The sequence below is a fragment of the Capricornis sumatraensis genome, chromosome 8 (assembly GCF_032405125.1).
Source record: "Capricornis sumatraensis isolate serow.1 chromosome 8, serow.2, whole genome shotgun sequence".
Lineage (NCBI taxonomy): Eukaryota > Metazoa > Chordata > Mammalia > Artiodactyla > Bovidae > Capricornis > Capricornis sumatraensis.
In genome coordinates, this window is record NC_091076.1 from 92,864,968 (window position 1) to 92,879,705 (window position 14,738).

Here is a 14,738-nt window from a genome sequence, read left to right on the forward strand (position 1 = left end):
CATCTGCAAAATGGAGTGAGGTAAAAATGCAGAATTCACAGGGTAATGAAGGTGCCCAGCACGCGTGCCTGGAGCAGAATTTGCTGTCTGAAAATGTTAGATTCTTTTTACTTACACTTCTCCCTATCTCCAAGCACCCTCCCTTTCCATCCCTCTTCTTGGATTTTCCAGGATCCCCCAGCCGGCCCCTGTCTCCCTTCCCCCATCTCTGCGGCCACAGTCCCTGTCAGCCTCGGGTTATTCAGGGTATTTCCCGGTGGCGGGAGGCTCTCTACCCCCGCCCTTTCGCAGCGGGGCTGAGGCGTGCGCTTGCGCGGGGTCTGGGAAAGCGGCGCGTGCCAGAAGAGCGAGGCTGGGGAAGGGGGGAGGTGAGAGAGGGTGGAAGGAGAGGAGAGAACAGCAGAGAAGCAGGAACGGCACCTAAGGAGACAAGAAAGAAGAGCTGGGGGAGAGTGGGAAGAGAGAGGGGTGGGTAAGGGGGAGAGACAGCCATTCGTTGCAAAAACCCAGGAGGATAGCCCAAGCTGAAACTGGAGCCCTAGCCGGAGCCGGGCACTGGAAGGCGGCCGCCGAGACCCGTCAGCCCTGCATGATGCATCTCCGGCTTTTCTGCATCCTACTCGCCGCGGTCTCAGGAGCCCGGGGCTGGGGCTACTGTGAGTGCAGGGCTCGCAGGCAGGCGGGGTTAGGCCCGGGAGTCCGAGGTCTGCAGGGCGGGTCCCGCACCGCATTGCGGCTGGGTGGTCGCGGGTCGCTTCTCGGCCGGCGCGCACTCGCGCGCTTTCATCCTTTGCAGCCTCTCCCCCGCGCTCCGCAATGCAGCTCCGAGGCTGGCGCGCGCGCCCGGGGCTGGGGCTGGGCTCCGAGCTGAAGATAGAGTCGGCCCGGGCGGGGACTTGGGGCTGGGATCCAAGCGGGAGCGAGTGCCGGGTTTGAGGGTTGGGAATAAGAGTGGTACCGGTGACTCGGGCTAGGGTTAAGGGGACTGGGGCTGGGCTTGGAGCTGGCCCAGGGACCAGCGTTTGGGGTTTGCGGCTAAGGCTGGGGCTGGATATGGGGGTTGGGATCCAGGCAGTATTTGGTGAGCCTATACGATGCTAAGTTTGGACATGGAACTGGTGGCGCTAGGACTGGCTGGGGTTGGGGCTAGGCCTGCATTTGGGCTCCGTGCACGTTTGCGGGTGCTGCTGAATGGGACTGAGGCTGTCTGGGGATGGATTGATGTCTTGGGGTGACTCAAGTTCTGAAAGATGCTGAGGTATGGGATTGTGTTCTGGGGAGTACTGAACTCCAACTGGTCCTTGGGAGGGTCTGACCTAGGGGTTCCCCCAGGAGGAGAAGCCAGCTTCCCCCTCAGTGTGCAGCTGTAGCTGCAGGCCAAGTTGAGCAGGTGGTTTAAGTTAGGGCTGGGTCTGCACTGGGGGGAGTGGAGATCGAGCGCCAGTTGCTCAGCGTTCTGGGCCTTTGGAAAGACTGGGAGGGGCCGCCCTGATAAACATGTCTGTTCCTGCAACCCAGATGGCTGCGATGAGGAGCTGGTCGGGCCCCTGTATGCACGCTCCCTGGGCGCCTCCTCCTACTATGGGCTCTTCACTGCGCCCCGCTTTGCCCGGCTGCACGGTGAGCACGGTGGTGCCCCATGGTGGGGTGAGGGACTCTGAAGGGCTAGAGGTAAAGGGGGAGCCAGTGGTGAAAGCCCTTGTCCCTTCTGTAGGAATAAGCGGATGGTCTCCCCGGATTGGGGACCCAAATCCCTGGCTCCAGATCGACCTGATGAAGAAGCACCGGATTCGGGCTGTGGCCACGCAGGGCTCCTTTAACTCGTGGGACTGGGTCACACGTTACATGCTGCTCTACGGCGACCGAGTGGACAGCTGGACACCGTTCTATCAGCAAGGGCACAACGCGGTACTCCAGGCTCCCTGCACACACACTTGGGGAACCTTCTCAACTCCGTGACCTGGGCTGGGCTGGGCACATTTGGGGGGAGGGGGAGGAGGTGGTGGTGAGGGCACACATGAGGAGCAGTGACTTTCGCTCCAGGGACTCAGTCCAGAAGGACCGTCTGCTTGCCGTGTGTTCAGGATACGCCCAATTGACAGGGTTTAACATACTTCAAGGTAAAATCTGGGAGAGCTTCTTGGAGGAGGCGACATCTGAGTTGACCTCTGAGGAAATACTGGGATGGTGGAGAAGACGCTCTAGGCTAGGGAAACTGTAAAGTCAGGAAGGCGGAGGAGATAAGGAGTGTCTGCCTTCCAAAGGTCGAGATTAGCTGGATGCGACAGCTGCGGGCTGGGAGGCTCTGGAAAAGCAAGCAGAGGGTGGGAACGTGGTCACCCCTCTCCTCTTGTCCTTAGACCTTCTTCGGTAACATGAACGAGTCGGCGGTAGTTCGCCACGACCTGCACTATCACTTCACCGCGCGCTACATCCGCATCGTGCCTTTGGCTTGGAACCCGCGCGGCAAGATCGGCCTGAGGCTTGGCCTCTACGGCTGCCCTTACAGTAAGGGTGCGGGGTCTTGGTGGGGGCGGGGCGGGAGACAGAATCCCCTGGCCCCCGCCCCACCTACGGTCCTTCCCGCAGAGTCCGACGTGCTGTATTTCGATGGCGATGATGCCATCTCGTACCGCTTCCCGAGAGGGGTCAGCCGGAGTCTGTGGGACGTGTTCGCCTTCAGCTTCAAAACCGAAGAAAAGGACGGGCTCCTGTTGCACGCCGAGGGCGCCCAGGGCGACTACGTGACACTCGAGCTGCAGGGGGCGCACTTGCTACTGCACATGAGCCTGGGTGAGCTCGCGGCCGCGGCGCGGAGCCCCAGGCTCTCCTCCCACGTCCCTTGTCGCACCTCCTCCGCGAAGCCGCGCCCCATTCCTTATCTTCCCCTTCCTTAACTGTTTGGACCCATCTGCCTTCTTCGTGTAAAATTTGGTGCTTGCGAAACTCTGGACTGGGAATTAGGACAAGCGGATTCCAGCACCTAGCACCTACCAGCTGTGTGACCTTGGACAAGCACTTCCCCAGTCTGTTTCCTCATTATAAAAACATTGTGTATAGGTATACAGGTGCGCGCGCGCACACACACACACACACACCCACTCCTGAAGCGTTGTTATTTTGTATCTCATTCGCTTTCCACAATATGCCCATGATGAGGTAGAACCAGCTATCGTGCCCCGTTTTAGTGATAGGAAGACAGAGGCTCTGCTGCTGCTGCTGCTACGTCGCTTCAGTCGTGTCCGACTCTGTCAGAGGGGTTAAATGACCAAGTCCGTACTTGCCAAGGGCCACCGATCCATCGCAGGCTGAGGGTGGTCCAGTCTCTATGTGCCCACCCTCCCTGGCCGTCCTGGGCCTTGAGCAGTTCCTCCTCTGTGTTGCAGGCTGTTGCTCCGCCTGGGGGTGTTGCTGGGCGATAGGGTCCAGGTTCCCAGTCTGACCCAGCCCTACCCCACCCTCAGGCAGCAGCCCCATCCAGCCAAGGCCGGGTCACACGACCGTGAGCGCTGGCGGCGTCCTCAATGACCAGCACTGGCATTACGTGCGTGTCGACCGATTTGGCCGTGAGGCAAATCTCACCCTAGACGGCTACGTGCAGCGCTTCGTGCTCAATGGCGACTTCGAGAGACTGAACCTGGACAACGAGGTGAGCAAAGAGGGGAGGAGCCATTTGGTTAAGTGAGATGCTGGGTGGGCCGGTGGGGGGCGGCACTTCTTTCAGAGGTAAGACTCTGCTTTCTGAGTATGCTAACAAGAGTTGGCAAACTCCCAGAAAAGCTTGGGTTTTGTTGTTGTTGCTGGTGTTAGCATGCCGATTTCCGGGCTCCACCCCAGAGCTGCTGAGATGGAGTCTAGAAATCTGGATTTGGGGGATCAGGCAAGATGAGAAAATTGCCCTCTCCTGGCCCTGATATGCAGATAAAGAACCCCAGACAGGTTCATCGACTTACCCAAGGGCATGCAGCCAATTTGTGGTGGGGTCAGGGCTAAAACCCAAGCCTCAGGAGGCCCAGCGAGCTTCCAGCTTCAATACCGACACTGGGGCAACGTGTGTCTCAGACCTCAGCCTGAGCGTGGGAAAGTGGACGGGCGGGAGCGCGAGAAAGGCGCGCACGCTGCCGCATCTAGGGAAGCTTACTCTTCACCCCGCCCGCAGATGTTCATCGGGGGGCTGGTGGGCGCCGCGCAGAAGAACCTTGCCTATCGGCATAATTTCCGCGGCTGCATTGAAAACGTCATCTTCAACCGAGTCAACATCGCAGACTTGGCCGTGCGGCGCCATTCCCGGATCACCTTCGAGGCCAGTGGGCAGGGGGATCTGGGAGGACGCGGCATCAAAAGCCACCGGGAACAAGTGGGTGGAGCGGGGAGAGATCTTGAGAATCATCTAAAAGCCGAGGAGCCCTCTCCCTGGCCAGCTGCTCACGTTGGGGGCGGGGCATCACTGACTCACAGGAGGTGCAAAAGGCCAGCTCCCAACCCCGCTCCCGCCTAGTTAAAAGCTGCCGTCTGGTCTCACCATCTCCTCAGTTATAAATGAAGAGAATACGGTGTGGCGGCCCGGAGTGGCTCGGCCAGGGGTCACACAGCGCAGAGTCTGAGGAGGGACTTGAGGGCTGTTTAGGTATTATGTGGTCCCCCCTACTCCAACTCAGGAGCTAATCAGGCGCTCCTGAGATGATCAGATGATGTAGGTCCTGAGGGCTGACTTGGTGGCTGGAGACCTCTCCACACCTGGACGTGTTTCTGGGCGGGGTGAGGCTGGGGAGGTACACCCAGGGAACCTGGCTCCTCACAGAGGCCGGGGTGCGGCATCAGCTTCGGTGCTGATGCATCCTCACTTGGGTCCCCAGGGTAAGGTGGCATTCCGTTGCCTGGACCCGGTTCCTCATCCCATCAATTTCGGAGGTCCTCACAACTTCGTGCAAGTGCCTGGCTTCCCCCGCCGCGGCCGCCTCGCAGTCTCTTTTCGCTTCCGCACCTGGGATCTCACTGGGCTGCTGCTCTTCTCCTCCCTGGGGGACGGGTTGGGCCACGTGGAGCTGATGCTTAGTGAAGGGCAGGTCAACGTGTCTGTGGTGCAGACCGGCCGAAAGAAGCTTCAGTTCGCTGCTGGTGAGCAGAGGGAGAGGAAGGGGAGGCAAAGGGAGGCCAGAGCAAGGCAGAGACCTAGGAGACTGTAGACCTGGACTGAGGCCTTGGCACACTCAGAGGGCTGAGGAAGGGAAGGGAGGGAGCCCTGCAGGAGGCCCCAGGATTTAGACAGCTGGGAGTTGGAGGGCGGGGCAGATCTGAGGGACTAAGGCTGAGAATCCTGGTACTCCATTTGGAGGGTCCCTGTAGGTATCATTCACTGATGACTTTTGACTGTGTCAGCCACTGGGGTTCCACATAGTGAAGAGAGACATTCGGGGATGTCACCTCTCACTGTGATAAGTGTAAAAGTGGGAAGCACAGAGGCTGCTGTTAGGACAGAGTGGGGTTGCTGCTTCTCCACTCAAGACACTCTTCCAGAGCATGGTGCCTCCCCCACCCACACTGTCCTCCTGTCCTGTCCAGGGTTCCGCCTGAATGATGGCTTTTGGCATGAGGTGAATTTTGTGGCCCAGGAAAACCATGCAGTCATCAGCATTGATGATGTCGAGGGGGCAGAGGTCAGGGTCTCATACCCACTGCTGATCCGTACAGGAACCTCATACTTCTTTGGAGGTAAGTGGAGGTCAACCTGGCTAGACCCCTGTCTCTGGGTGGGAAGGCCCCATCTCAGTCCACCCAGATAGGGCTACATGGAGAGTTTTGTAGCAGTAAATCTCTCTTGCCCCTCTGGGGCCTTGGGGACTGGAACATCACTGTCATTGTCTACTGGCCCCCTTCCTTGTTTCCTTTCTTCATGTCTGGCTCTCCCTTGGCATCTCCCTGGGGGAGGGTCGCTGGAGTCTCCCCTGGGGAGGGCCTCACAGGGGTGGTTGCTCCAGGTTGTCCCAAGCCAGCCAGTCGATCGGGCTGCCACTCCAACCAGACGGCGTTCCATGGCTGCATGGAGCTGCTCAAGGTGGATGGTCAACTGGTCAACCTGACTCTGGTGGAGGGCCGGCGGCTTGGATACTATGCTGAGGTCCTCTTTGACACATGTGGCATCACTGATAGGTATCCAGAAGCCCCTCTCCCTCCAAGAGGTGACCCCCTCCAAAGCCCTCTTCCACAGTCTCCCAGTGATGGGAATGGCATTTCTCAATGATCTCCCTTCTGGTCCCAGCTCCCGAGTCTCCCACCTGGGGAGGATTGCTTCTTGACCTCTCACTTCCCAGTTCTTCCCTTAAAGTGGCACATGCTCAGAATGGAAATGAAGCACCTGTTTTTGGTCCTAGAGGGTTTTCTTTGGGGGGAGGTGAGGATGGGATATAAGGCATTATTAATTCCTTTGGGGAAGAGGCAACAGTAGTACTTGAGCCCTGAGGCCTTCCTAATGCCCCAACATTCAGGCTTCTACCTGGCTACTTATGTGGAGCATGTTAGGTGGGTTCTGGTGCTCTCAGGACCTGGGACTGAAGCTTGTAGGGGTCAGACCCTACTCTGCAGCTCCCCATAAGGCTCCTTCCCTGCGTGCTGACCCCCTCCCGTAGGTGCAGCCCTAACATGTGTGAGCATGACGGTCGCTGCTACCAGTCTTGGGATGACTTCATCTGCTACTGTGAACTGACAGGCTACAAGGGGGAGACCTGCCACCAGCGTAAGCCAGCTGGAGTGTGGGGGAGAGTCAGGAAGTTTCTGGGGATCGTGAGGCAGCTAAAGATGGTGGGGCTGGCCCTTCTAGCCCCCAACCCCCTAACTACCTTTTCCCCAACTCACTACCCACCAGCTTTGTATAAGGAATCCTGTGAGGCTTATCGACTCAGTGGGAAAACTTCAGGAAACTTCACCATTGATCCTGATGGTAGTGGCCCCCTGAAGCCATTTGTGGTGTATTGTGATATCCGAGGTAAGTGGCTCTGATTGAGGGGTGATGGGCAGCAGACGATGAAGTGTGGGAGTGTGGGGGGGAACAGGAAGGATGCAAGCGTGGACCGGAGCCAGTAAGATTAAACGGTGGAGGGGTAACGGAGGACAGAGCGGGAAGGGAACATTCAGGAGTGTGTAATCTAGCCTTGCAGCTAGATCTCAGCTTTCTGGTCCATTCCAGCTGTCTCAGAGCTGGTCTGTGATGTTGGAGACATAGAGCTGGGCTGGAATGGAGCTTCTGGCCTCATTTATTGGCTCTGAATTGCAGCAGTGGTGCTGGAGGCAGGTAGAGAATGCTCCTCTCCAGCCACAGCTCTGCCTTGTCCCCTCCCCCAGAGAACCGGGCATGGACAGTTGTGCGCCATGACAGGCTGTGGACGACTCGGGTGACGGGTTCCAGCATGGAGCGGCCATTCCTCGGGGCCGTCCAGTACTGGAATGCATCCTGGGAGGAGGTCAGTGCCCTGGCCAATGCTTCCCAGCACTGTGAGCAGTGGATCGAGTTCTCCTGCTACAATTCCCGGCTGCTCAACACAGCAGGTTAGGGCTGGGGTGGGGAGGGCAGGGTGAAAGCTGGAGGAGAGACCCATGGGGTCTGGGAGAAGAGGACCAGAGGGCTCAGGAAGTGGCCTGGGCTGGTTGGAAGGGTGAGGGAGGAGCCCTGAGGCTAATGGAGGGTGGGGCCTGGAAGCTGCCTGTCCCTCGTCCCCAGGAGGCTACCCGTACAGCTTTTGGATTGGCCGAAACGAGGAGCAGCACTTCTACTGGGGTGGCTCGCAGCCTGGGATCCAGCGCTGTGCCTGTGGTCTGGACCGGAGCTGTGTGGACCCTGCCCTGCACTGTAACTGTGACGCCGACCAGCCCCAGTGGTAAGGGGGGCAGAGGAACAGGGCTTTCAGGATGCTGGGGGCTGCCGAGCAACAAGGGCTGAGCCACCGCATCCCCATCCCCACAGGAGAACCGACAAGGGCCTGCTGACCTTTGTGGACCATCTGCCTGTCACTCAGGTGGTGGTGGGGGACACAAACCGATCCAGTTCGGAGGCCCAGTTCTTTCTGAGGCCTCTGCGCTGCTACGGCGACCGTGAGTGGCAGAGCCTTTTTGTGTGCCCTCGCAGGCTCTCTAGTTCCAAAGCCCTGACCCACTGCGGGGGTGGGGGGTGGGGGGGGGGAGGGTGTCTCCAGGACACCCTGCCAGACACCCTGGCTCTGGCTGTGACATGCCCACGCCTGTTCCTGTGTGCCTGCACCTTCCTCTCTTTCATGACACGCCTTAGTCTCTCCCTGGGTTCCCCCAGCTGTCCCCCTTTGCCCTGTCGCCTGCCTCCCGTCCTGCTGACAAGGCCTTCCTCCATTTGGTTCTGTAGGAAATTCCTGGAACACCATCTCCTTCCACACTGGGGCTGCACTACGCTTTCCCCCAATCCGGGCCAACCACAGCCTTGACGTCTCTTTCTACTTCAGGACTTCGGCTCCCTCGGGAGTCTTCCTAGAGAATATGGGGGGCCCTTACTGCCAGTGGCGCCGGCCTTACGTGCGGGTGGAACTCAACAGTGAGCAGGCAGACACTGCGGGGAGGAAGATCCTTGGGGAGATGTGGGGTGGGTGGAGGCTGGGGTAAGTGGCAAGACCAGATGCCCTTTTGAAAGGCAGCATAGGAAGGGCTTTAGATGGGCCTGGCTTCTAGACCCAGCACCATCTCGATAGCTGGCTTTGTGACCCTGAGCACCGACTTGGCCTGTCTGGACCTTTGGCCCCTGAGTTGTGAGTGAGGAAGCTGGACTCCGGTGGGTTGGCCTGGCGTGGGTGTGAGGTGCAGGGCTCCTATTTGATGAGCTATGCTTCTAACCTGAGAGGTGGGGCTGGGAAGCTGGCTCCAGGGATCTGGGAATGTGGGAGACCAGAGGTATGAGGTTTTAAGCACTTTATGGGTTTTGTCCCAGGCTGTAAACAGATTGGGCTTCCCAGGTGGTGGAAGCTAGTAAAGAATCCCCCTGCCAATGCAAGAGATATAAGAGACTGGGGTTCAATCCTCTGGGTCAGGAAGATCTACTGGAGAAGGAAATGGCAACCCACTCCAGTAATCTTGCCTGAAGAATCCCATGGACAGAGGAGCCTGGGGGGCTACAGCCCATGGGGTCGCAAAGTCGGACAGGACTGAAGCGACTTAGCACGCTCACACGTAGACAGATTGAAGGGACAGTCAGGGAGCTCCGAAGAGCAGAGAAGAAGGGCTGTGTCGACCCCTGAGGGCCCTGGGGGCGCTGAGTTGTCTCCCCCACCCCCCACACTGTCCAGCGTCCCGGGACGTGGTCTTCGCCTTTGACGTGGGGAATGGGGATGAGAACCTGACGGTGCACTCAGACGACTTCGAGTTCAGCGACGACGAGTGGCACCTCGTCCGGGCGGAAATCAACGTGAAGCAGGCCCGGCTCCGCGTCGATCACCGGCCCTGGGTGCTACGGCCGATGCCCCTGCAGACCTACATCTGGCTGGAGTACGACCGGCCCCTGTATGTTGGTGAGCAGCAACCTGGAGACAGGTCTGAAGCCTCTGTCACCATCCTACCCTCTTGAGGCCACTCTCCTTGTTTCCAGGAACCCCATCTCTTAGGTCGCAATCCCCTCAGCCTCACAATGAGCCAAGGCCCACCCTTCCTCTCCAGTCCCTGGCATCTCTTCCATTCTTCTAGCCCTCCACTGCCTTTGCAACCCCGATACTTTCCCCTGTCTCTGCTCTACACCCATTTCTCCACCTGCCCACTTTCCCCCCAGGATCTGCAGAGCTTAAGAGGCGCCCTTTTGTGGGTTGCTTGAGGGCTATGCGTCTGAATGGAGTGACTCTGAACCTGGAGGGCCGTGCCAATGCCTCTGAGGGTACCTCACCCAACTGCACAGGCCACTGCGCCCACCCCCGGTTCCCCTGTTTCCATGGCGGCCGCTGTGTGGAGCGCTACAGCTACTACACCTGTGACTGTGACCTCACGGCTTTCGATGGGCCATACTGCAACCATGGTCAGTGCTGCTGGTTATGGGAGGAATGAGCCAGAGGGCATCATGGGATGTAGGGAGGTCAAGGAAGGAGGGAGGACGCAGTGTCAGCACTGGGGAAGACTGTGGTCATCCTGGGCTCTTGAGCTTTGAGCTGGGCTCTCAGGCAGCTGAAGCTGCTGGGTGATTCCAAAAGGAATAAAGCGGGACAAGGAAGGGATGGCACAGCTAGCTGGCACGACAAGAACAACAGCAACAAAACAAGTAACTTCCCCATCTTCTCACTGTCACCAAGGGAACCCAGGTTGCCCCCCTTGCAAGCATATCCCCATCAGGCTGCACAATGCCCTCCTGTGCCATTTCCTAGCTGACAATCGCTGCACGCCTAAAACATGTCTACAGCCTGGTTCTTGGTTAAGGCGAGCCTTGACATTCACCATAGCAAGATTCTGCACATACACCAAGAACACATCCTCCCCAAGGCTGGTCTAGGAGGATGCATGAGCAGGTAGGTCACTGGTGAGGTAGGAAGACACAGGGACTAAGGGACCCACAGAAGCCCTTTGGTCTTGATTTTGAAGTGCGAGTAGTGGCAGGTGGGTTTGTGGTATCTTGATTCTAATTCTGACTCTCCACTTACTATGTATCCTCAGGCAAGTCGCGGCCCATTTCAGAGCCTTGCTTTCCCCATCTGTAAAGCGCAGGGGTTGGATCAGATGATCTTTTCCATTTCTTATGATTTTAAGATTCCATTCCATGACACAGGGCCTCCAGGGGACCTAAAAGTGAATGGAGTTGGGCTGTGGTGTAGCAGAAGCAGGGGACACGTGCCAGACGGTGTGCGTGGATGACATACATAGCGTCGGGAGGTGGGGACGGGCCCTGACTTCACTACTTCTGCCTCAGACATTGGCGGTTTCTTTGAGCCTGGCACCTGGATGCGCTATAACCTCCAGTCGGCGCTGCGCTCCGCAGCCCGGGAGTTCTCCCACATGCTGAGCCGGCCAGTGCCGGGCTACGAGCCTGGTTACATCCCCGGCTATGACACTCCTGGCTACGTGCCCGGCTACCATGGCCCTGGGTACCGTCTGCCTGATTACCCGCGGCCAGGCCGGCCGGTGCCAGGCTACCGCGGACCTGTCTACAACGTCACTGGAGAAGAGGTGTCCTTCAGCTTCAGCACCCAGTCTGCCCCCGCCGTCCTCCTCTACGTCAGCTCCTTTGTGCGTGACTACATGGCCGTGCTCATCAAGGAAGACGGTGAGCTCCCCGCGGCTCTCGCCCTCCACTCCAGCGTCCTCTGGGTGCCCTCCATTCTCATGACTTGACCAGTACAAGGACTCAAGTGCTCTTCCAAGGTGGCGGCTTCGGGGGACTTCCCTGGTGCTTCCAAATGCAGGGGCCACAGGTTCCATCCCTGGTCAGGGAACGAAGATCCCATAGGCAGCATGGCGAAGCCAAAAAGAAAAAAAAGATGGGGACTCTGGGAGCTGAGGGGAGACCCCCCCTCTTCCTTCTTCCCACCCCACAGGGACCTTGCAGCTGCGCTACCAGCTGGGCACCAGCCCCTATGTGTACCAGCTCACCACCCGCCCTGTGACAGACGGCCAGCCCCACAGTGTCAACATCACCCGGGTCTACCGCAACCTCTTCATCCAGGTGTGTGCCGGGGGTTCAGATCATAACCTCATCATCAAGGCTGTGGCAGTGGGAAATGGCAGATGTTTAGCATGTGTAGAGCACATTCCAATGTACAGAGAATGTTCACATGTAGTATCATGGGACCTCACAATCGCCCTGTGAGGCAGTTCAGGTAGGCAGCTCTTCTTATCTTCATTTGACTAGTCACGAAAGGGGCTCTGACAGTAAAGTGGTTTTTCCAAACCACCGTTAAGCTGCAAAGACAGGGCTCAAAACCAGTTTGTGAGGTTTTTAATACCAAATCCTGTGTCTGGGCCCAGGACTTGCCCACGTGGGACTGAGTTAGGACCCACCACCAGTCGGGAGAGGAGAGTCCCAGCCTGGTCTGGGCTATGTCTGCTGCTGGTCTGCTGGTTCTCCCTCTCATCTCCTTTCCCCTCCCAATTCAGGTGGACTACTTCTCCCTGACGGAACAGAAGTTCTCACTGTTGGTGGACAGCCAGCTAGACTCACCCAAGGCCTTGTATTTGGGGCGCGTTATGGGTAAGCGGGGGTTGAGATGGCATTTGGGGTCAGGCGCTGCGGACTCCTCTAGAGTCCAGAGGAGGGTGAAGGATGGGGAGTGGCAGTGAAGGTGCTGCTAGAGAAGTGGGAACCTAGGGGTGGTGAGAGGGACCAGGGCTGTTGGGGGGTCCAAGTCTCTTTCTTTCTGGGCTGCCTCTCCCTCAGAGACTGGAGTGATTGACCCAGAGATCCAGCGCTACAACACACCGGGTTTCTCGGGCTGCCTGTCTGGTGTCCGATTCAACAACGTGGCTCCTCTCAAGACCCACTTCCGAACGCCTCGACCCATGACCGCGGAGCTGGCTGAGGCCCTTCGTGTCCAGGGAGAGCTGTCTGAGTCTAACTGCGGAGCCATGCCACGTCTTGTCTCAGAGGTGCCCCCTGAAATGGACCCCTGGTATCTTCCCCCAGGTACATCCCCAGGGACACAGAAGAGGAAGGGAAAAGAGGGACAATGGGGAAAGGAAATAACTCTTAATCTGCAGGAGGCTCCTCCTAACCAGTGCGTTCTTTTTTCAGACTTCCCGTACTACCATGATGACGGATGGGTTGCTATACTTTTGGGCTGTGAGTGGCACCGTCCCTACCCTGACCTCTCATTCTACCCTCTGGCTATCAGCCTTCCCTCCCTGTCCCCGTATCCTCGGGCCTGAGGGGTAGTGAAGGCACTCAGTATATGGTGGTGCCAAGAACCATGACACAGGCTATGCTGAAGGTAGTTGATAATCAGCTTGGAGATTTTTAAATATTGGCATATCCTATAGATTTTAACAGAAATGAAATATTAACACTGGGCCAAAGTTTTTACAGTGATGTGCCTATCACTGCCTGACTCAATATGTCATTTCCCTGTAATGGTAGTCCATTGCTGGTCACGTCTCTGACTTTATGACTTTGTGGATCAGATAACGTTCACTTCATGATGAGCAGCTTAAGTCATATGCTCCTCTGGTGGGTCATGGCCACACATTCCCACCAAAGTCAGGGGTTTAATATCTAAAAGGTCCCAGAATTAGGCAGGAACTGTGTCTTAAAGGGAGCTTTACTGCACTATAAAAGAATACATTTTATGGTATGTTAACTATATCTCAATAAAGCCGTTATAAAAAAAAATAATTGGGGCTAAAGCTAAGGGATGAGGAAACGGGTAGAGTAACATCCAGAAAGATGAGAAATTGGCGTAAGTACCAAGGATTTTGAAAGAGAGTATTAGAAATAGGATAGAATTCTATTATTAGAAAGAGAAATTTATTAAACATTACATATACCATATGAGAAACAGAAATTCTAATATTAGAAACAGAATAGAAGCCAGGACTATAGACCAACCAGACACATCAAGAATAGCTTGATGTGGTTGTACAGCTGATGCTGTCGGACACATACGCTTTAGGCCAAAAGGATACATGTGTGTCTGTGTATAGGTGAAACCCCAAAGGTCGGCCCTGAATTGCTCCTTTTTTCTCTTTCAGTTTTGGTGGCCTTCTTGCTGCTGGGACTGGTGGGAATGTTGGTGCTCTTCTATCTACAGAATCATCGCTATAAGGGCTCCTACCACACCAACGAGCCCAAGGCCACACATGATTACCATGCTGGCAGCAAGCCTCCTCTGCCTACTTCAGGCCCAGCCCCGGCCCCAGCCTCAGCCCCGACCCCAACACCAGCTTCCACCCAAGTTCCAGCCCCAGCTCCAGCTCCAGCTCCAGCCCCGGCCCCAGCCCCTGGCCCCCGGGACCAAAACCTACCCCAGATTCTGGAGGAGTCCAGATCTGAATGAATCAGGAGAGGGGCTTCAAGGACCAAGCCCGTCTCCTCCAAATTCCCCAATCCCGCCTCCACCCCATCCTTGCAGGGACATGTGGCTCCTCTTAGCTGGCTCTGCTCATCTAGAGGATTTCCCTCCTGCCAAGTCTGGTGGGCAGAGCTACAGATGGGACCAAAGGGAGTGGCTGAGCCTCACTGCCTACAACCAATGCCCTGCCCATCCCCACTTCCCCAGGCTCCTGGTTGTTTGCCTGCCCCAAAGAAGCCTCGTGGGGTTGGCCCAGGTCTTTCCTGCCACCCGTCCCAGCTACGGCCAGGGATTAACACCAGAGTGCAGGGGAGATTAACCGCCTCCCTTCAAATATTCAATCTCAGCAGGGACAGATGTGTGGGATTGCAGGGGCGCACAGGGCATGGGGGGAGGCTGCTCAATCATACCTCTCAGCCTCCCCACTCCCCTGCAGAACATCTTCCACCTGCTTCCCCTCAGTTGGGGGTTAGGGAGGGCTTCATTGCTGCCCCCTCCACACCCCTTTTGTTTTTTAGAGACCGAGAGGCCTCACTTTAGCACCTTAGTACCTCCGCTGCTTTACACGCTTTAGCCAAAGCCATAAAAACACTTGCAATGTAGAGAGAATAATGCAGACACACTGACTAGCCAGCCCTCTACTCTTCCTCCCTCCTCCAAGATATGCAATAGCCTTGGTGCCTGTCCAAAGGCTTGGCCCCCCTCTCCAATGCATGAGGAGCCCTCTTTCCTCCGCTCAGAGATGCTGCT

General features: G+C 57.1%; 1 protein-coding gene across 1 annotated transcript; it reads left to right on the forward strand.

Moving 5' to 3' along the window:
- Window positions 1-589: 589 nt before the first annotated feature.
- CNTNAP1 (contactin associated protein 1) lies at window positions 590-14,738 on the forward strand. Its single transcript, XM_068976890.1, has 24 exons — window positions 590-656; window positions 1,519-1,620; window positions 1,715-1,908; window positions 2,361-2,508; window positions 2,590-2,793; window positions 3,465-3,649; window positions 4,160-4,303; window positions 4,857-5,118; window positions 5,563-5,712; window positions 5,979-6,150; window positions 6,627-6,733; window positions 6,863-6,982; window positions 7,339-7,542; window positions 7,715-7,871; window positions 7,958-8,085; window positions 8,369-8,554; window positions 9,300-9,521; window positions 9,776-10,015; window positions 10,898-11,251; window positions 11,523-11,650; window positions 12,082-12,175; window positions 12,362-12,607; window positions 12,716-12,763; window positions 13,669-14,738. Exons 1-24 carry the CDS (start codon window positions 590-592, stop codon window positions 13,971-13,973), a joined length of 4,167 nt encoding a protein of 1,388 aa, XP_068832991.1. The 3' UTR covers window positions 13,974-14,738.